This window comes from Haliotis asinina, chromosome 4 (assembly GCF_037392515.1).
Source record: "Haliotis asinina isolate JCU_RB_2024 chromosome 4, JCU_Hal_asi_v2, whole genome shotgun sequence".
NCBI lineage: Eukaryota > Metazoa > Mollusca > Gastropoda > Lepetellida > Haliotidae > Haliotis > Haliotis asinina.
The window spans coordinates 8,997,616-9,020,394 of NC_090283.1; the positions used below are offsets into that span (position 1 = coordinate 8,997,616).

Genomic DNA, 22,779 nt, shown 5'->3' on the forward strand with positions numbered 1-22,779 from the left:
GCAGTCGCAGTTATCAAATATATTCTACCAGTTGAAACATGTATAATTTAGTTTTACAATAAAAAAATTTCGATTCGAAGTTATCAAAGCATGAAATTATATAATTATGCCATAACGACGTTTTTTTCCGCCGTTATTTTTTTGTTTTCATTTATTTTTTTTAAAGATTTGCAGTATTTATCCCTCGTGGTGGTGATGGGCTTATTTAATGTAAGAGTGAGTGAGTGAGTTTGGTTTTACGCCGCTTTTAGCAATATTCCAGCGATATCACGGCGGGGGACACCAGAAAATGGGCCTCACACATTGTACCCATGTGGGGAATCGAACCCGGGTCTTCGGCGTGACGAGCGAACGCTTTAACCACTAGGCTACCCCACCGCCCCATTTAATGTAAGAGTTCACTATCAAAATACATAGTAAGGTAAACAAAAACCGAAAAGCATATCTTTGGTTTGCTGAATGAATGAACTACGCAATATCAGTTGATGGACCTACCTTTCTCTCGTAATTTTCCTCAGGACTGAAATATATCGGTACTATATTCGCGTTTTAGGAAAACACAGGCTGGAGAAAATGAACGGGCACACATGAACGTGACATCTCATTTCATTTTTCAAACACATATCGTCTCGCCGAGACTAGTGTCATAGTTTCCAACGACACCAGGCTGCCCGAATGGATGGACTGGAGACCTTTTGCTGGACACAGTCTTAATGACCATACATAATGGTAATGGTACATTGGTATTCAGAGATGTACTCGCAAGGGCAAGCGAGCGAGTGAGTTCATATTTACCGTCACATCGGCAATATTTCAGCCATATCGTGACTAGAACATTTAATACTGAAACTGAACATATGTACTCTATAAAAACTGACCACGGTGGATAGAAAAAATACTGGAATATCACAGATGTAAATATATATCTACCATGAAACACTAAAACATTCTACTTAAAGAAGACAATACAATATAAAACACGTGCTATAAACCACGAACCAATGAAGGTAGATCACCATACTAGGAACCATGGGGACTTACAGTACCTTTGCTACATTGATGGACCCTAGTTGGATTTACACCATCCCTTCAACCGCCGGCGATTGTACGGGAATAATAGTGAACATTAAAACAACAAAAATACTACATTTTTAAAAGCTCGGTAAGTTTACATTGACTTGAAAGTTGTACCTTGCGTCACGTTCCTAAATTTCTTAACCTTTAAATTATAGGCACAATGTCACACCACCCTTCTCCATCAGCTCATATTGCATTTTAATCCATAATGTGGACAGTTACTATCAGCCCCAGGGGAGGATACACCATATAATTTATTGCCAAATAATAATTCGTATTAATTCGATCTGAAATTTGGAATTTTGGTCTTGGCCTTATTGTTTTAGACTCGCTTTAGACTCCGAAATGTGTTATGTCACGGACTTTGCTAAGAGTCCTATGCCCAGAAGGCGGTTACTGATGCCAGTCTGGTGTATTAATCCAATTTATTTCTCCTGCCGGAGTATATCATCTGAATATCATTGGTGCTGCAAGTTGGAGACTCACTTGTGTTTAGCATTGTCCTTGTGAGATTCTCAGTGGTGGGAGGGGAGCTCGAATGATGAACCCTATAACACTGAGCTGGTCGTTAAAATGCTACCTAAACATCCATACTGCAAATCTTGTACTTTCATCGAATGCTGAGATTGAATGGCATCAGTGGAACCTATTGCCTGGAGTCCTATGCCGGAAGGCCAATCATGGCCCAATCAAATCATGTTGAACTCCAAATTCAGTATAACCAAGCAACACAGTTTGCTCTACCTATGGTAGAAGGTAAGAACGTACACTTTCGCCTTGAACTATTATAGTTAAACTTGGCGTCCCCGTACTGTAAACATACTAGTAGTTCGGAGGAAGTATATATATATATATATATATATACTGAAAGCCACAAGAAATGTTACACCTCTTAAAACTATATTATAAGAAAACATTGTGAGAGAAGAATTTGGTGTTGCTTGTTTTGACAATCAGTTATGTAACTCTTTTGAGTGAAAACATCAGACCTAGGTAGTCAATGATAATTTGGATATGGGTCCATTGTTCTATTTTCGATCAAGTAAAAATCCACATTGACGGAGTTGAAAAAAGTTTTAAATAAGTCCAAATGATATTGTTTGTGATGATAATGCACACGTAACTCAAAAAGAACAATAAAGTTGGCTTTCGGAGATGGAAAAAATGGCTATTTATCGTAAAAAAGGAGTAAATGTTGAAATTGGATTTGTTTCTCTTTTGAACACAATAAAACCATGTTAGGTTGAAATTGTGGATTAACATCACTTTCGAAAGTTTCAGGAAGACTCCTCAAACGAATTAAAAACTTAATTTTCCCTTTGATGCAAAAAAATTGCATGTCTCTGTTCTCTTATGAAGAAACATAACTCCAAAACGCACCCACTGTAACTTCATCTTGCATGAAATGAACTTGAAATGTATGGGAAACGGGTATATAAGGCTCCTAGATTTATCACAACACACACTGTACTCAATACAATGCCGGGGATAAGTGCTGAGGAGAGGGAAAGAGTTGTCGGAATGCTGCAGACTGGCTCGACTGATAGGCAAATGGCTGCTGCATTTGGATGTCATCGCCTCACCATTCTATGGCTTCGACAACGCTTGCTGAACACAGGAACAACAAGAGACAGACCCAGAAGTGGGAGGCCACCAGTTACAACCCCTCATGAAGACCGCTACCTCCGTCAACTGCACCTGAGAAACCGTTTTCAGACGGCCACTGTGACGGCAAATACAGCTCTTGGACGCCGAGTAAGTCCCCAAACAGTGAGAAGACGCCTCCGACAATACGGACTGAGACCATACCGACGTCTTACACGGCAACATCGTCAAAACAGTGTTGCGTGGGCCAGGAATGTCAGACGTTGGCAGAACAGAAATTGGCAGAGGTTGCTTTTTCTGATGAAAGCCGGTTCCAGCTACACCGAGCGGACGGGCGAAGACGAGTTTATCGCCGCCAGTGTGAAAGAGAGGCACGATGTTGCGTACAGGAATTTGTACCCTTTGGAAGAGACAGCGGTATGGTCTGGGGCGGTATACGTGGCGACAGGAAAACAAACCTCGTTGTGATCGACGGCAATCTCACCGCACAGAGGTACATCAACCAGGTTTTACAGCCAGAGGTCATCCCGTTCCCCCAGCAGAATCCTAGCACCCTCTTCCAACAGGATAATGCTCAACCCCATGTAGCCAGACAGACGTTACAGTTCCTCAACGTCAACAACGTTCACGTTTTGCCATGGCCTGCGAGATCACCGGATATGAACCCCACGGAACACCTCTGGGATTACCTGGGTCGTCGGATCCGGTTACGTCAGCAACAGCCACATACACGTCAACAATTTAGTGCTGCTCTGATGGACGAATGGAGACAGATTCCAGCTGCTTTCATCCGACGTTTGACGTATTCTGTGAGACGGCGAGTTCAGGCATGTTTGAATGCCAATGAAGGACACACCAGATACTAATCTAAGATTATTTCATTAAATTCTGCCTTCTTCAATGTCTCTTTTGTTTTCTGTGATTGATCGGAAACTGAACGATTGATACCACTCTTAAACACATGTGTTTAACACTGCCCACAAGCGTCATACAAAAAACTGCATTACTGCATTAAATGAACAATCTATGTAGCACACACAAATGTATATATGTATGTGACGAATGCGATATCCATGTCTAACAAATGTACAATATTAATCAATCTATGTGTCGTGTTCTCAGTCGCCAGCTTTTACGACACTATTATACAGACAATAATATTGTAGGAACTTATGGAAGTTGTAATAACCAGATGTTGTGAGATAATAGAAACGCCATGTGGGCTGCTTATATTGCAAGGGTGTTGTTAGTTTTCAGGAAAGGGCATCCACAAATTCGGGTATTTCTTCATTTCCAGCTCGTACAGTCGATCAAATTCTTCACTCTGTGCAACTGTGAACCAGTTTTTCCAATCGCCAGTTTGACCTGTAACATTTCATTGTATTAAGATCTGATCCTTGGATTTGAGTCTACAAAGAACGTTTGTCATATAAGAGCGACATTTATGGATCAGATGTTCTGATCCCGTGGTGAAGAAATGTCATTGTTGAGAAAAAAAATGTGCACGTGTTTTTCTGTAATAAGGTTGCCTACTTCTTTTTTTTGAGCTGATTAGCTACTGATGTTTTAGCTGATTTTGAGTTATTAGTCAAATATGTTGAATTTAGGTAAACATATATACTCTGGAAAAAGACTTTCTATGTTTCGTTTATTGACCATATCTTTATATGACCGTATACGGATCCCGTGGACATAAACCGTTATAGCTGAGCACATTTTTAATGTTTCTCCTGTGATGAATGCTGATCTACTTCCTCTTTGAGCTGATCAGAATCATTGGCAAGGTATGTTGATTTCAAAGGCAAAATCATGTCCTGGCGATTTCACAAAAACATACTCTACATACTTTTCTGTGCTTCATTTACTGACCATGCCTGCGGAAGCTACCAACACCGTATGCTGCATGACAACCACCAGTAATGCTTCCGTTGCAGACAGTGCTTAACTATAACAATCACCTTTTCTGAAATATCCACTTGCTCCGTCTCGCCAGGGCTTGTGAAAGGTCTGGTCTTTGGTCTTCTCGCAAGCAATTTTGAGATTCTCAAAGGAGCAGGCATCCGCTATCTCCTGGTACGTTGATTCAGGAAGAGGGCGATCGAGATATTCTGCTATTTTCCTTACTTGCGCCACACAATCCTTAACGAGAACACATAAGCAGGTAGAACATCCAGGTGCTGCTACATGATCATGTGGTCAATAATACTATGACACACATTATGCAAGATTACTAAGGCAGTAATCTTAAATAAGCGTTATATCTTTTGACTTTATTTAGACACATAGATATGGAAAAGGCTACATGGAAGTTCCAGAATCAACTGCATTGTTGTGACGTGTTATATTTGGGATTATAATATCTCAGTAAAGTACTGCTTCCAGTACTTACGTTGCGTTGAGTCCCACCGGGGATTCCAACCCACATTCAAAGTGTCAGGCACAGAATGGTCATTGTGTATTATTGGTTAGTGCAATTGTTTTTAGGAATAATGGGAATCAGAAATTACACCGTGAAACATCTATACGTTACATACTTCCCATCATAAATTTACTTCCCATCATATTATATATTTTATGGGTGTACATGTGGTTGCATCAAAGGTTCTCCACAAACTTTGGTCAGCCACCTGCAAAGGATATGAAGATGAATTGCGCAAGGATCATTCATCCCATTGCTGAAAGGCATGTGCAAAATCATGTGTTTGAACAACTGTGTTTTGGTTAAAGTTTAGCTGATTTCTTTTTGTCATTTATCGATATCGAACTCGTGACAATAATCTTTTCAACGGTACGACTTCGTATAACATAACATCAGGTCATGTGTAAACACGGCCTGAACAGTTTGGAACTTTTTGGAAACAGTTTGGTGGGAAGTATATTACGGAAACATCAGTACACTGCTCCTTTTCAACACAGTCAAACTTAACATCTTGGACAAAATGTTGTTACTCCTTCAGAGCAATGTAGTCACATATTATCTAGTGGAAGCAGCACTGGAAACGTTTTCATTTTTAAAGAAATTATATCAGAAACCATGCTAGTATGGGTTTGAACCCAATAACCCAATATGGCTCCAATAACAATGCAGCCGATCACAATCATCGTACGTAAAATGCATTTTGAAAATCGTTTAAAACGTAGTTGGGGTCTATATGCACTTGCACGACATAAATACCAGTGTTGCACATGGCGATTGATATGGGGCTTCACAATGTCAGCTGGGTAAAACATTCAACTGCAGTGAGGCCACCATCAGAAAATTGATAAATCGCTATCAGACCCAAGACCGCTAAAGTGCGGGAAGACCAGACCGTTTTATCAAACAGCTCGACTTCCGCAATAACTCCTTGATGATGAGATTTAGTGATTTTCTTTGAGTTGCTGGTGGCCTCCCTCTCGTGTGTATATCGTGTTGTCAAAAATGTAAATTTGAAAGTTACATACAAGTTATATTTCTATATCTGTGATTATTTTTTCATTTCATTCTCCTTTGTATTTCTACAAGATATAACCTCTCTGAATTGTTTTAGTCACGATATGACTGAACACTCCTGGTGTAACTATAATTTTAACGCATTCACTCGTAACGGTGACAGTAAAAGGATACACCGTCAAGCAGACAAACACGCCTTTGACTACTTAGAGTGACTGGAATACGAGTTAACTGACCCTACCCTGAAATGGCTTTGATCCGTCTACACCGTCAACGGAGACAAACGTACAATGGGTATGAACTATCCGTCGGTAGCTGTTACGTCAACTGGACAGAGTGCTCTTTTCAGGTGAAAGTCGGTTCAGTCTGCACAGACCCGATTGCAGAGTTTGAGGTCTTCGTCAAACAGGAAAGTGCCATGGTGTGAAACAGGCATCATGGTGTGAATTAGTATTTGTGGCCAGTGACATACAAGTCTGGTTATCACCCAAAGAAACCCGAATGCCCAGTGATGCAGGGATGCAGATTTGAGACCTTTCTTCGTGTGCTTTAATCACCACAATTCAAAACGTGATTTATTTAGCAGCATTTCAAGGCCTCGCAACGACAGGGTACCTGCACAACGTTAACGTCCACGTATCCCCTTGGCTAGGGCAGTTTCCATTCATGAACCCGCTTGAACATATCTCGGATCATCCTGAACGTCGGCTAAGACAGCATGTGAAATCGACGGGAACTTAAACAGACGTTTTTTTCTGACTTTAGAAGCGGCATTCTGCTGACGCCATCTGCAGACTGACGACGTGTGTTAACGTGTATTGATGCCAAGGGTGGTTTCATTTGCTCTTGGTGACGTGCCCCCTGTCTCTTGTCTCATAATGTGACTTTTTTGCATGAGTCTGATTTAATACGATTACTAATTACGCCTCCTGAATGAATTGCAACAAATGCTAGACCATCATTACAATGAATGTCAGTGAATTTTCTGATAAATGTTTTCTGTTTTTAAATCATAATAAATGTCGTTTACATTTCAAGTGAGGTCAGTAATAGCTTTGTTTTGTTCGGACAGTTAAGGGCCTTGTAATAAGGTGATTATTTGTTTAAAGAGTTAACTAATTGTCTTGGTTCTGTGACACCTTACCTGCTTCATATCTTCGTACTGCACATGGCATATTTCAAATCCTTTATGCATTGCAGGAACGTTTCCCCATTTCTCAACATGGTGAAATATCGAACCATAAGGAACTGAAACACACAAGAAAAAAATCAAAGCCCCTGCGCTGACATGTTGAGTGACAGCAGATGTGCATATTGGAGATAGGAACTATGGTTTCAAGATTGGTTGAGAACGAAACAGACTAGAGGTGACTTATGCTGTGTTATCATTATTTATTTTCATACCATTGTGTTGATGATTAAATTCGTTTGTGGCTATTGGCGTAAATATTCATTAGGTTGTTTACAGCTGCGTAACAAATGTCCGTTACATTCGTTAATCAGGCTTTGTTACTGACAAACAGGGACATATTTAAGTAGTTATAAAAAAGTCTGTGATGTACGGTTATTTGAATCTCATAACCATGTTGATAAGGAGTTTTCTCCACCCATGGACTTGAGGACAGCTTTAGTTCGTTGAGGCATACTTTGGTATAATGCTTGGATGGTATGATTCTGGCACAAAGTACCAATGTTTTCAATCGATTGCCAAAGCTCTAAGCTAGCTGTAGGCATGTCTATGGCAACGGTTTTACCAGTGATGTCTAAGAGGGCCTCAGTTAAGCTCCCATCAGGAAAATGTCCTGTCAAGCACTGGTACCCCTTATGTTGCCAGACTTGTCGTGTGGATTTCGATTTATTGAGAGGGGCATTACTTGACAGAAATCAATATTTATTTGGAGGGAAAACGATACATTCAAGTTGTTGTTCATTTACGATTATTTGCTGGTACATCAAACTCTGCAGGGTACCAAGCACCTTTCCAGGATACCCGAGCCATTAGGTGACATGAGGCTCTACGAATGGACTTGATTTAACATGCGTTGAAAGTAGTAATTAACAACGCCAAATGTCCTTCGGCGTCTAATACTGAAGCATTTAAATACTGATCCATGGGTAAAAAGGACCTGGTTCCAATCCTGCACACCGAAATGCTTATATGCCTTGAACCAGAGAAGTTTCTCTTTCAGGTGACGTCTGTTCAAATATGGTTTTCGGCTTGGTACGCAGCATTTGAGGCCAAATGTTGAGTCACAAACCTGCCTCTCAGGCACAATCTTCGTATCACTCTGTCTCCAGAGTACATGGGGGCCTGCAGGATCTTTCACGACCAGTTACAATTGCCTTGCATTTCTGGTAGAGCTTGGTGATATTATGAATGGAAGCAGCGTAATGTTTTGTTGCACATTCTTCTAAGTCATTCCAGACTCTCTGCGGCTAATTACTTGACCTCTTTCAACTTCTGTCCAGTATCGCATGCTAGCTATGTTTTCTGATCAACCGCAGCTTTGAAAACAAGGTAATCGTTATTTAGAACAGAACTGGATCATATTTCCAGGGATAATTTGGTGTCAGGTGAATTTATGCCTTAATGTTACTGTTTAGGTGGGAAGTTTTACTATTTCTGAACTTACTGTCGAATTGCATCAGCTCAATTCATAGAACGTTCATTTTGATAACGTAAGCTAGTTACTAGTAACTAGTTACCATTACAGTAAAACGTTATGATTGTTAGCATGGCAAAAGTTCAAATTGCTTGATGCAGTGAAAGCGGACCTACACCATACATTTTCACTTCATTCCAATAGCTACGTAATATTTGCATATTAGGTTTATCGTATCAACACTACTTGATCTGTTGACAACAAAGATACCCTGGCTATGGAATCATGTGTGGAACAGTTAGCTTAACTGTGGGACTGTAACGGACTTTTTTATGCAGCTGAATGTTATTCATCCTGGTTATGTGGTTTATGAAATATTCCTAAAGATAACACCGTGGATTAAAACGGTCTCCACGCGCTTTGTGTTTTCATACCCCTGTAGCTCCTTACACTTCAAAGTTTAATCTTGAGCACTTGTCTATCAGGCTGAACACTGAAGCTCATAACATAAAGTGGACAAAGCAAGATACTTGGCACGTGTTACTTTAAGTCCCTAACATACCCATATAGAACAAAGTGCATTGCTACTGAGTAAATCTGGCTGAGTATTGAGTAAATCAAGTGGTCCCTTCACAGTCAAGAGTATCTGCATTAGGTATTTTTCAATTATTTCATGGGAAGCAGCCAGGGAGCCAACATCAATGCAACCTGCCTAACACCCTTACACCATCACAGCCTTAGCAGCAGCAACCAGCGCCATTGCTGTACTATGGCAGCAGCTATTGAAAATTCTGTACCTAACGTCTCAAGATGCGACGGCGTTCTCCACGCGTTCGGTGGAATTGAGGTCAGATTGATTTCGATGGCCATAGCACGACGACGATACCCGGACTTGTACAGGAATTTTCGTGTCAATACAAGTGTGTGGTGTCACTGTGGGAAAATGACCTTTTCACGATATCCCATTGCATTGAAGTTGAATGAGTAAAGATACGATACGGAAAGCACCCCAAACTATTACGCCACCTTCACAAAAGTAATGAATGTGTACGCTGATCGGGATATGACGACGTCGTTCACTACTCTGACGTCACACCTGCACTCTTCCGGAAGTGATTCCTTGCTTAAAACAACCTGTTGTCTTAGCTGCAGTAGTGCCCGACTCAGACGTTCACCTATTTCAGGGCCAGACGCCTGGCACGAAGATGAGCAGCACGCAAGCACAACGCCTGAACAATGTTTTACTGGTTGACGTTGTGACCCTTAAATGATAATGCAAGAGACGTCAACGAATTTGTTCTCGGCATGTGACGTCACACCAGGCCGTCATAGCCCGAGGCGATCTGATGGCGTACCCTTTTAAGGCACACGTGTCTTCTGTGCCCTCTGGGCTCGTACAACAGCGATAGTAGTCTGGCTAGGAGCATGCAAAATGCACGTTCTCATTCACGACTTGTCGCGAGTGGCGTGACACCTGTCTGCATCACAATGATTGTTGACATCTTTCACTACCCATAATCAGTACAATTCAACCCTGAGTATTCCATGCTTGTCGTAAGAGGCAAGACTTATGGTTGGTTGACACATTGTTATGATCCCCAATCAAGAATAATTACCAACGCAAAGTAAATATTACGTTTGAATAGGATTCAAACGACTCATCAATGTAATTGTCACAGATACAGTGAAGATGAAGATGAAAATGTCCATACCAGAACCTGCTATGAAGAACCTGAAGAACTCGTCCCAAGAGCCAGTGTAGGTCATCTGCTCTGAGGGGCTGCCCTCAAATACTTGCTGGCTCATTTGACAAAAGTATGACACCGCACAGTCTTTCGGATTCCTCTGGACGTACACCACTTTGCATCTGCGTGTCCATAGCAACTCTGGCATATGTCTGTAAAAGTGGGTATAGTAAAAATTGCTTAACAGGAAGCATTTAGAAGTTCAGTTACAAATACGTTATCATAAAGTGTTTCAAGGTTTCTGTTATATTTACAATGGGCATGTGTTTCTTCTACCACAAGAAATTTGGCTTCTCTGCTGGGAATGAAGCTGACCTTTGTCGGGTGAGGTCACGTTTTATCAACTTGGCCCATCAATTATTCCCTTACTTTTCAAGTTGCCCAGTCGGATATGTCTGATCCTTCTAAATTGATAAACCTTTCTAGCAATAATTTTATGGTATAAACACATCGATATCAACTTCATGGAGAAAGAGGCATCCGTGAAGAGCCACCTCCTGCCGGATGGGTATCGCTAAGAGCTTTTCATTGTCGTGTCACAGTTATTCCTACCCTGGCAATAAATGAGTTTGAATGATCCTGGGCGAAGCCAGTTCCTCCAGTCCTTCCTCAGACCTGTATTCAAGTGCGGCAGAATTTTTCCAGTGTTTAGCGTACTCGGCCTTGCCTGCCACGATCATGTTGATGATTTCCCAAGTCCAATGAGTTCCTGAAATATTGTATTGGATACATGTACATTAATTCGTTCCTAACACAAACCGCAAATACACGAACGCATTCTCAGCTTAGTACAGGGAAGTGCGATAACCCATTCCATCTAACATTGGAATTCCAAGTCCAGTGAGTTCCTGAAATACCGCATTGAGAACAAATTGTTTCTAATTGTTTCCTTTTTTCTTTCAGCAAAATCACGTTAACAGTTGTCATATTCATGCTGGTATATGGAGTGTACCAAAAAAAAACAACAACAAAAAACACCCAAAAAAAACAGAAGCCAATTCAATCTTCTAGTGGAATTCTATCTTAAGAATTCGGGAGAAAATCTTCGCTGGGAGACGTCAGTAAATATCCTTTCAGCTGTGGCCAGTCCCTGTTCGACTAAACACATTGGTAACAATACAATCCAAGATCATACGTTAAAGACGTTATCCTGCTTGTAAGCAGTGTGCATTAAAAACATGGGAATGAGACTCCTCACGAAGAAGGTTCGATAAAACGCTTTGTGTCTTTGTAACTCACACAGATTTTTAGTGCATTGGTATGTACGAGCTCTACCCATGCAGCCGCGGTGTACAGGTCGACTGAATTCATGATATCCCACCATCTACTGATACATGGAATACATCATCACAACTCACCTGACTTGGGATACGTGCACAGAAAGATATCGTCTTCTCTGACTGGGTAGGATTTCATCGTATTTAGTGTCTCTGACTCAAACAGATAAACTCCGCCTATCTTCACCATCGGAAATGTCCACCATGCATCCATGCATTGCTCTGCCATGGCCATTATCGATACCCGGATAGGAAATTACTCCGCTGGCACTGAAAGCACCTGTGGAGCCTTTATCGGCCTGTCGTCGTCCACTACGCGTGTTGTAAATGTGCGCGGTGTGTTGTGTTCAATCTGTACAGAAGTATATAGGAAATCCTAACACGATGTTTGCAATGTTTCATTGGACCAGGTTTAATGGTGTAAAACAGCACTGAAAAGCAGCCATCCGGGTCGGAGAGCTTCATAAATGTTTTGCTAGTCATTTATTGTGTTTATCAATAAAGTTCAAAATACTGTATAGTAATGGATAATATTATGCATTGCACGACAAATCGTGATATTATCGTTATTCATGAATGCACTGAATGGTTTCAGATCCCAATAGGAACTACATAGTGAACACACTACACACCCTACAGAAATACGGACGACATTTGGGTCCTCGGTGACAGCGTCTGACACAGACAAAGTAGATCAGCATCATTTGACCAGGTGTTCGTAAAAAAGTGACGTCTTTCCTCTTCAACGTTTCACGTCAGTTGCTGCTGCAATGTAATGTCTTGCATGTACTATCTGTGTTGAATTTAAATCTCTTCCCTCTGATTTTAACGACCATATAGGAGTGGTGGGATTATGTTTAATGCCGCATTTAATGGTATTTCAAGTTACACCATGATGCAGCACTTCAATGTGTAGTGATGCAGGTGTCAACGGTTTACAAATTCATAGTCACTAGTATGGTGATCTACCTGCAGTTGTTGGCGAGGTTTTATACACCCTGGTTACATGTTGTACTGTCCAAATAGTGCTATCAGTTTAAATTCTAAGTGTGATATTCTGGTTGTTTTTCTGTTCTCACTCACTTGCAAATTCATACCGAGGATTATTGTTATGGAAAGTCAATGCCCAAAATCCGGCCGAGTCTGTGATTCGAACCTTAGATTAAAGGAACAGTGCAATGTAATCCTTTAAAAGCTGGTCGTGAGTATAGTGTGTCTTGTTTATGCATTCTATTGTTGCTTGGAAGAAAAGATCACTAATCACTAAAGTAGGTTCTCTGTTTTACTCTCTGAATTTGTCAAAACAGTTCCACAATATAAATACCTGGGGGGTTGTTTACATATAATCTAAATATAAAAAAAACTATCCAAAATGTCATTAAAGGTCACAAGCAACGTAAAACACAACTTTGCAGATTCTGGTACCTTTCGGTATGCACTTACCGAACCAAATCATAAAAAATGCCAATTCAACCTATAAAGTTGAAATAAAACGCGATGAAAAAAAGCCCGCGAAATCGGAATTCAAACGTTTCACTAAGTTCCCCCCAGCGCTGGGGGATAAACTGGTTTCAACAGCTGTGCTGCGCTGCGTCCATAACGCATGCGCAGTGAATAGGTTCGAAGAGCTCGAAACAGTATGCATGCTCGGAGTCTGAGGTCGTGAGCAGTAGTCTAATCTTGGTTGTGTACACAAACAAGTAAATAATCTACTCGTTACGTAAAATAACTTTTTGATTGTGGTAAGCAGTCTCTGTCACAGAGAAAGCTCAGAGTCTGGTTTATTCACACCTATATGTCTGTCTGCCTGTCTGCCTGTCTGCCTGTCTGCTAAAGACAAAATGCAATACACAACTTCAATCATTGCCCACGTGCAATTTGAACTTAACACCTATCAGACTATACGACATAAAGAAAATAAGTTGATTCATGACTCGTGCACCCGAGTCCCATGTCTGCCACATTATGTAACTAGGCACGTGTGATACACATGACATGTTTTTATGTCTGTGGGTTGCAAACAAACTACATTCATTTTTTTCGGATGACCGGATCTGACGGAAAGTGGCGCAAACTCTTGTCAGTTTCAAGTCCTGCTTTGTACTTGGACGAATGACAGATTCCAGCCACGCAGTAGTTTACCATCTGTACTGACATGATTTTTTATTGGATCGAGAGCAAATTCAGAGAACATGTATTTTCAAAACCCAGCATCTCTATATACATTCTTCATGGATAACGACTTCTTTTAGTGTGTATGATTTTGTTTGACAACAGTATATGAATCCAAAATGAAACGCATCAAGTACACAAAAAGAAGTTGTTATCCATAAAGAATCTTACTTTCTTGTGACTGACTATACTTCTAAAATGACCGTCAAACAGATCATCTTTCTGTACACACAATGAACCCTCAGCATATCAGCAAATGAAACAGTCAATCGGAAGCCGTCGTTACACTTGAGTGCATATCCACCCGCTATGACTGGGTTCGGTCTCCCGGGGGCTTCATTTCGGGGGAAGTAAGCCCAAGTACAACATATTGCACTTTTGAAACGCGATTGTACGCTTATAATTGTGTTTATTTGTTTTTTTACAAGCAACAATGTATATTATATGTCATGAATAAGTGATAAATGTGTTTTAATTATGTTTGATTTTTTGGTTGCATGTGACCTTTAAGTGCAAAGCTTTACTGTGTGGGTTACTGAGGTCATTGAAAACGCTGGGCAATTTATCTGACGAATTATACTTTAATATATTCGATTCGAATATAAACATATATGTATGTACGGCGCAGAATTGGAGGGTACCAAAAGTTTCAAGTCTTAGAACTAATACAAACAACTGCCTGTAAAACATTCCTAGGAGTACCGAGTAAAACACATGATGAAATGGCTACTGGTGAGTGTGACAGATTCCCAATTTATGTAGAAACATTTAATAGATAGCTATTGATTATCCTTACTACAAATGCTAGATAATAGACTTCCAAAGAAGCTAATTATATGGTATTATCTTTAGATACACAAGAAAGAGTTAGCTATATATTTACTAGAGAGTCACTATTTAAACTTGGTTTCGGATATGCATGGATGTCACGAAGTTGGTTGACACTGTCAATTATTTTTGAACGAGATAAAGGTGAGAGTTAAAGATGTTTCTGTTCAGGAGTGACATTCAGTTATAAATGAGAGTACGTACTAGATACGACATTTTTTCTTTATATAAACTCATACTTTTTCCATATAAATGTGTACTGAATGTTTAACTTTCAACTTTGAGACAATGCTTAGCCTTACCAAGAACCGGAGTCGCCCAATATTGGACGTAGAAATGATATACCATATTATTTCAAAAAGTTCACTGTGTAATCAAAATAGACAACAATATATTCCACAGATACTTTTTATGTCTCATAGTAATGGGTGGAACGTTTTGTATATTTTGTAAAACGCCATTTCCATTTGATACGAAACGATGAAAGACATAATGTAAACCATGCATGCCAAATATGTTAAATTTCCATTACCACGAACCATTCCATTACGGAAATGTAGGACATTATATCTATCTGTATATCGACCTGAGGCTGCTATTACTATAAACGTAACTGAATTGAACTGCCAGATGGAATTAATTATTTCTTCAAAACTGTAACGGAATATGCAATTATGCGTCAGATGTAAAACTCCTGGTAGCTGTACCAAACCAATGCAGAACACACACCAATACAATCGCATGATGTAGGTGTCTGATCCTTTTAAATTGATAGATCTTTCTGGCAATAACTTTATGGTATAAACACTATTTGATACCAATTACACTGAGAAAGAGGCATCCGTGAAGAGCCACCTCCTGCAGGATGGGTATCGCTAAGAGCTCTTAGGAACCGGGGATGTTTTTGGCCCACCAACCTGTTTGCCGTGGGTTGCGTCCCTGTGACGGTGGAGGAAATGTGTTCCTGTTGCCCAACACCTAGACGGATGGTTGAATGGTCCCAATTCATTAATCCGCTGGTCATACTTAAGCCCTGTGCATTATTGTGTTTCACAAAATACCTCCGGTTTTTAAAATGTTTTGTCAAAAGTCTTTTACCCGAATTCCAAGTACACCATTGCGGATTTTGTAATTTGCCCGCAGCCTTATACTCAGAAGGCGGTGGTTCATGGGCCTCTCTGATATACTAATTAAATATATTTTTTTCTGCTGGAGTATAACATCAGGGTGCTTGAAATTAGAGATAATCCGTGGTGGAAGCTATGTTATTACGGGTGACCTGAACGGTCACAACCCACTCTGGGGCAGTATTAACACTAAAGATAAAATACTTGAAGATTTCATTTCCAATAATGACATGTGCATATTTAATGATACTTTAAGGGCATATCTGCATCCTGCAACTAGTATTTATTCTTCTCTGAATTTGTCTCTTGCAGATCCTAAGCTCCTGAATGAATTTGATTGGTCGGTTCATGATGGCCTTTGTGGCCTTTGTTGGCCATGAGACCGCAACGGCTGATGATATGTACATTATCAGTTACTGAAACAAAAACATAACCTTATCACAAATGTTCAGTGTGGAAACCATTGATCATTTGGTACGTTTACAATCCTTTGTTACAAATGCTATAGTAACTAAATAAGTTACTGTATCAAGTTTCTTTCATCATGAAAAATCTTATGACACGACCTGGGGACATGGCATTTTGAAGGATTTACATGATTTTGGTTTGAGAGGAGTGAATGGATTACAATTGATCATAACATCGGCAAGTGTACAAACCGAAGGACAGCAAAGCAGCTGAAGGGATGCTGTAAATACATCTAGGAGGGAGCAAATGTAATGAGATCAGTTGCTGGCGATCAGTAGCCCATTTTTATGTTGTCTTGTTCCAACACGAAATCCAATTTTAGAGAATTACTTCTAAAATACTGTGATATTCTACTTGGTTTTACTGTTCTTTGTTGGCAGGATTTCATATTTTAGATTCACTTATAGGGTTGGGACGAGTAGGAAAAATTGGAATTGAGTACCGGCATGTAATACAGCAGAATATAGCGTTACTGTCAATTGTATGAATTTCAATCAAGATATAACAGAGATTATTACAGCAAACTTGAAATAATGGGAACATCCATTCTTAGGCTCTTTTAATTCACGTCAGTTTAACCAATATGAAGAGTAACAGACTTACTCACCTTAATAATAACTTCATCAATCGGACCATACCAATAATGTAAATGTTTGTCAGTTATGAAAAATACCAGTCATATCCATTCTAGTCATTACTGATTTCTCCCCTTTCCGGGTACTCGATTCCTAGAAACAGGACTCCATTCCAGCTTTATCTGGCCCGGTTTCGAGTACCGTTCCCAGACCTGGCATTTATTGTGAATTTACGATATGGCTGAAATAGGAAAAACGTAACTGTAAATTTTAACTTACTCACTTATGTGGAAAGAACGTGTCATTGCTTTGACACAAAATATATTTTTGCTTTTCCACATTCCAGCAGACAGTTGAACTACTGCGGGGAGATTACGAGATGACTGTAAATAAATTCAGCTACAAACGGGCGGTCAGTCAAAGAGATGGCATGTGCAAAGAAAACTTGCTAACGAGATAGACGATAAATTGGCATAACTTAAGAATGATGTTGTTTGGGCGACATGTGCAGTTATGCGGCAGATATTGTAGAAACCAATAAAGACGATGCAATCGTAATATGTTTGAGAAAGTCGTAAACTCGACGAATTTCGTCCCATCCACCTAAAGTGGCAACCATATTAACCCGCACTGACGGTGAACCGTGTTGTATTCATCCTGGATTGTCTCCCTTTGATCTGACCTTCCAGGGTATGGATGACATTGGTTTTTATGGCTGTATCAAACACTTGCATCTCGATTAACATGACGCATACAACAGTTAGAAAATATCACGCACGCTACAGAGATCCATGCGAGATGTCCTTTCCAACAATACCCTCATAGTATGAAAGCTATCAATATAAATTCATTGACAACGCAAATGCCATTGCAATGCTTCAAAAATGAGACACATATTGAAAAAAATATGTTGAGTGATGATATGTTGGCGGCAGATGCAGATAGTTATATAGCCATATGTGGAAGCACTAAGGCATATGGCTGTGTTGGTGCAGCGGGATGGACAGAAAGTACAAGAATAAAGACGAAACATTCTTCAAATTTCAACATTCAGGATTGAATCTCTAAACAGGGAAGATGACGCTCAATATCAACAATATTCAACATTTGTGTATGAACACATGACCATGATACATTTTTTATGTGGATACTGCTATATAAATATTCCGAAAGATATCATTAAAAAAAGCTCTGACTTTAGCCTCGTCGCATACTGTCTACTGTTGCCTCCGTCTGAAATCGAAATAAATCATGAAATTCATCCTAAACCAATCTCCTTACGTTCTTACTGTATTCTACTATATCATTACGAGCTGAAAACACTACCTTTAGCTATTTTAGACTAGGGGTGAACCCATATGCTCTTACCTCATTATGGTACCGTACGTATTGCTATGCAAGATCTTTGGTATGGTCCGACCACTAAATTTCGGTATGTTATACGAGAACCTACTTCCCGGAACATAGCAAAGAATGTATAGATTTTGAGAAAATAATTCGAGCTCTGAACATATTAGAAAAAAATTGAAAGTTTGTGATATATATTATATAATTTTATAGTAAATGTTAAGATCCTGTCAACAGTAACAGTAAAACAGAAAGGTTATCACAGATGTATTTTCAAAACTAGAAATTAAATCTAAAATTATTTCAACTGCAGAGTACAATGCTACGTTGTACCGATCCGAAGGCAACATTCCGACGTTCAATCAATACAGCGGTATACCTTTTCACCAATATTTTAAAGTTTCTTACATTTAGCGCAACGATTTGGAAAGGTCTGCACGAAAATTATTCCAGAATCATTTGTGTTATCATAGAATTTGCTATCCTCGTTCTGTATACAAGGGGAGCTGTGTATTATCTCTCATCTCAGATTCATATCTAAAGTCACCAGAATACTATCGTTATTTGTGGTGATCATGCCCTGTCTAATTTGGATTACTATTTACTGAGAGGTGAAAATAAACATCATTTTCTATATTGCTGTTGTGACAGTTTTTGCATTATGTTGCCTTTGAAGTTGTACTGCTTCAATGACACCCTTGCATTAATTTACATGGACAGACTTTTTTTTTTCTATATAGAAGCTTTTAAAAACAATATTTAATTATATCACGTAGCTTTGTTGTTTGTCGGTTTGTAATTCTTTGTTTCGGACTAATTCCCAGAATTTTCATATCATATATGCTGCTTGAATATTGCTAATTCTCCTCAATGTCCTCACTGCGGCCAACAGTTTTGCAACTCTGGTGGTGGATTCACACAATTCTGCTTCTTTTCAAAACAAACGTGACGTGAAACCAAACTCCCTCACACACTCGTTGGGGCATGTGAGTAAATTAAAGACAACCTGGCATGAAGAGCCCGAGGAACTAATCCAAGGAGCAAGTGAAGGACATCTGATTTCAGGACCTGTCCTCAGGTACTTGTTGACTCAACTACTTGATTGACAAAAGTTCTTTAGAATACCTCTGCACGTACACCACCTTGTACACCACCTTGGTAGATATACACTTATCACCACTTTAAAACTCTTTCTGCTACAAATAGACTGGTTACTTTTCCTTCAGATCGGTTGCTTTCGACAAATATGGACAGGAGGAAGACACTATATTTTCGAGATTAAAAGAATGGTAGTATACATGTGTAATGTCCATCGCAATACGAACTGAAGACATAAGACATTCGAACATGGGTATAAGTCTCAGTATGTTGGATGATACGGCTTTTTTGAAATTCGAACTGGTGTTAGGTGTATTGCTCTACACAGCCTATACTAGTGGTGAAAAGTTGCAGTGGGGTAGCTTAGCCGTTGATACGTTTGCCCGCCACGCTGAGGAGCTGTGTTTGATCCCGCATATGGGTACATAATGTAAAGTCCATTTCTGGTGTCCCCCTCCGTAATATCGCTAAAACTCTCCGTTGGTTAAAAGACTGAGACTGAGTTCTTTATTTCACGACCTGTTACTGACACATGGAGCAGGCCATGACATCGTACCCGAGTTTATTTCGTCTGGTCAGATGAAAAGGTAAACCAAGGAGTCAAAGATCTATTTCAACGCCTCAAGCTGAAAGAACAGATATATCAACTTCATTCATATATACGCATCGGTTGTCTTGCATAACGTTTCCGTATGGAATCCTAGGAGGGACATTGTCGCGTTGTCGCGTTGTCGCGTTGTCGCATTCTCGCATTGTCGCGTTGTCTCAAAAGCAAGCAAAATGAGGTGAAAATTAACCAAAGCCCGACAATGCGTCAACGCGACAATGCGACATTTCACCCTTTTGTCGCATTGTCGCGATGTCGCGTTTCGAAAAACATTTTCTCTGTTCCTCCAAAGTGCGACACGCGACATAGCGACACTTTTCAAGGTCAAAATATGTCGCATTGTCGCCCTATCTAACATATGTAAGAATTCACTAAAACGTGACAATGCGACAACGCGATATGTCATCAAAATGTCGCGATGTCACACTGTCGCGTGTCGCGCTTTATTAAAATATTGACAAAGTATGCATTTAACAAATTGACTAACACGCGACACGCGACACGCGACAGTGCGACAAAATATATGACGCATTTTCGCGTTGTCGCCCTTTTCTGTTACCGGTGCGCATGTGTAGAAAGTCAGTTAATCAACCATGCGCAGAAAATGTTATACTCTATTCCAGACTTCACTGGTCTTTCGTTACCTCCAATGGTTTTCAAAATGAAGTAGTGCTCGAAATGGCCATGGGCCTTCTCTCCTTGAAATTAATGCAAATCTTCCATTGTTGCTTTATTGTTTTACACATGTATTTAGGCAGTCAAGTGTGTTCTAGCAGCAAAACGAATTATTAGCGCAACTTTTCATTGTAATCAGGGCACACGTTTAAGTTGTCATTTAAGGTGGGGCAGTTTGCTGTTCAGTGTCTGTCTCTTAGTCACACCAGATAGCTATTATTATAAGTTCGAATCCCAGCACCATACACATTAATCACTTTGGACATTTCGATGACAGGTTGTGATGACAGGTTGTGAGAAACTAAAATATTGTTAAATTCCAAGCCACATCGGCAGAAACATCAGGTGATGTCCTCGAATGGGTCACTATGTTCCATAGAGTGGCTCTTGACAGTTTCATGGTACAGTCCTATCCGACGCTGATGAATTTGTTCGAGATCTACCTCTATTCAGCCAGCAGTGGATGGATACCAAGTAGAATGAAATATCAATTAACCACCCGGCACCTCAGTGACACTTTAGGTCGACTTTGAACTTGATAATGGGAAAACGTCTTACAAATGGACTGCTAGCAGTAGGATATTAGAAATCAAGAATTACATCACTTGATAGAGTTGCGTACACTTGTAGTGTCAGAAACCAGCTTTCCCTCCCTCACTGCTCTCACTCCGCGACGCTCCACTACACTCCACTCCACTCCGCTCCGCTCCTCTCACTCTTCCGCCGCTCCACTCCACTCACACAAGGTTTGTTGGTAAATAGCAAGGTATTTCATTAAAGTAATGTATTGTGATGCCCGTTTTCATTTCTGTTAGAATCCTATATTATTAATCCTGCACATAGTCTGATTCACAATACACCTAAAACATTTCTCATACGGATACGATATCCAGCCATACACATGTACGTGTATCGTTTCAAACCTGCGGCTAATATATCATAATAATTTTCTTCAAAATGGTCAATCTGAATAGAACCATTGCCTTAAGTAACGACACTCAACCACTCTGGACTTCACGGATATATGTACGTTCATTTATTATTGTTCTGATTTCGATCCCTGGGTATCTGAACCCTTTAAAAATATCAGAAAATAATCATGCTTGTGATAGTTTTACATTCCGCCGTGACTGATAAAATTTTGATGAAATGTCGCATTGACGCATCGCCACGCGTTGCGCTTTGTTACAATATTGACAACGGCATGTATTATGAGATATTGACTAAAACGCGACACGCGAGCAACAATGCGACAATGCGACATTTCGTCAAAATGTCGCATTGTCGCGTGTCGCGCTTTGTTAAAATATTGACTTCAGCATGTATTATAAGATATTAACTAATTCTTCAAAATGTCGCGTTGTCGCATTGTCGCGTGTCGCGTGTTCTTCATTAAGCTACAATACATACATTGGTCAATATTTTAACAAAATGCGACAACGCGACATTTCGTCAAAATGTCGCGTTGTCGCATTGTCGCTCGTCGCGTTTTATTAGTTACGCCGGAATCTAAAAAGTATCACAAACATGATTATTTTTATATGCTTTTTAAGAGCTGAGATACCCGTGAATGGAACTCAGAATAGTCATAAATGAACGTCCATATTCCCGTGTAGTGTGTGGGTTAAGTGTGCGTGGTTAATGGAATGGCGTATTCAAACTGTCAATTATGATTGAGTAGGTGCATGTTTGAAACAAGTATCGCTGGATAGTATCCATGTGAGAAAAGTATGAGATATATTGTGAATCATCTCATGTACAGGGTTAAGAAGAGTGAGTGAGAGAGTGAGTTTAACACGTCACAATTTAATTCTGGACTCACAAAAGTCCAGAAACTCTCAGCACTGTGGCCACTCTCTCACAAGGGATTTCGCAAAATTAAACAGGCAGCTGTTATGTATATGTGCTAAGGATGAAAAAATGAAAAAAATTTTTTTCGAAAACTCAAAATTTAAACTCGCTCGCCCATGGGCACGCCCATGGGCGAACAGTGGCCAATGGGTAGGCCCATGGGCAGGCCCATGGGCGAAAGTGTTTAATTTCACTCAGAATAAATGTTTTGGAGGTTGTAAATGAATTAAAAAATGTTGATAAGTATCATGACACAAATTGCAGCTTGTTGTGACTTGACTCTGCTAACTG

The 22,779-nt window shown here is 39.9% G+C and overlaps 1 protein-coding gene across 1 annotated transcript in view; it reads right to left on the reverse strand.

The window, feature by feature from the left end:
* Positions 1–3,928: 3,928 nt before the first annotated feature.
* Positions 3,929–22,779, reverse strand: part of LOC137280739 (sulfotransferase 1C2-like) — a 45,963-nt gene continuing 27,112 nt past the window's right edge. Inside the window, exons 2-6 of the mRNA XM_067811959.1 lie at positions 11,016–11,172; positions 10,431–10,615; positions 7,260–7,363; positions 4,641–4,821; positions 3,929–4,047 (exon numbers count right to left, since the gene is read on the reverse strand). Of these exons, the coding sequence (XP_067668060.1) occupies positions 3,929–4,047; positions 4,641–4,821; positions 7,260–7,363; positions 10,431–10,615; positions 11,016–11,172 (746 nt within the window). The remainder of the gene's footprint in view (positions 4,048–4,640; positions 4,822–7,259; positions 7,364–10,430; positions 10,616–11,015; positions 11,173–22,779) is intronic.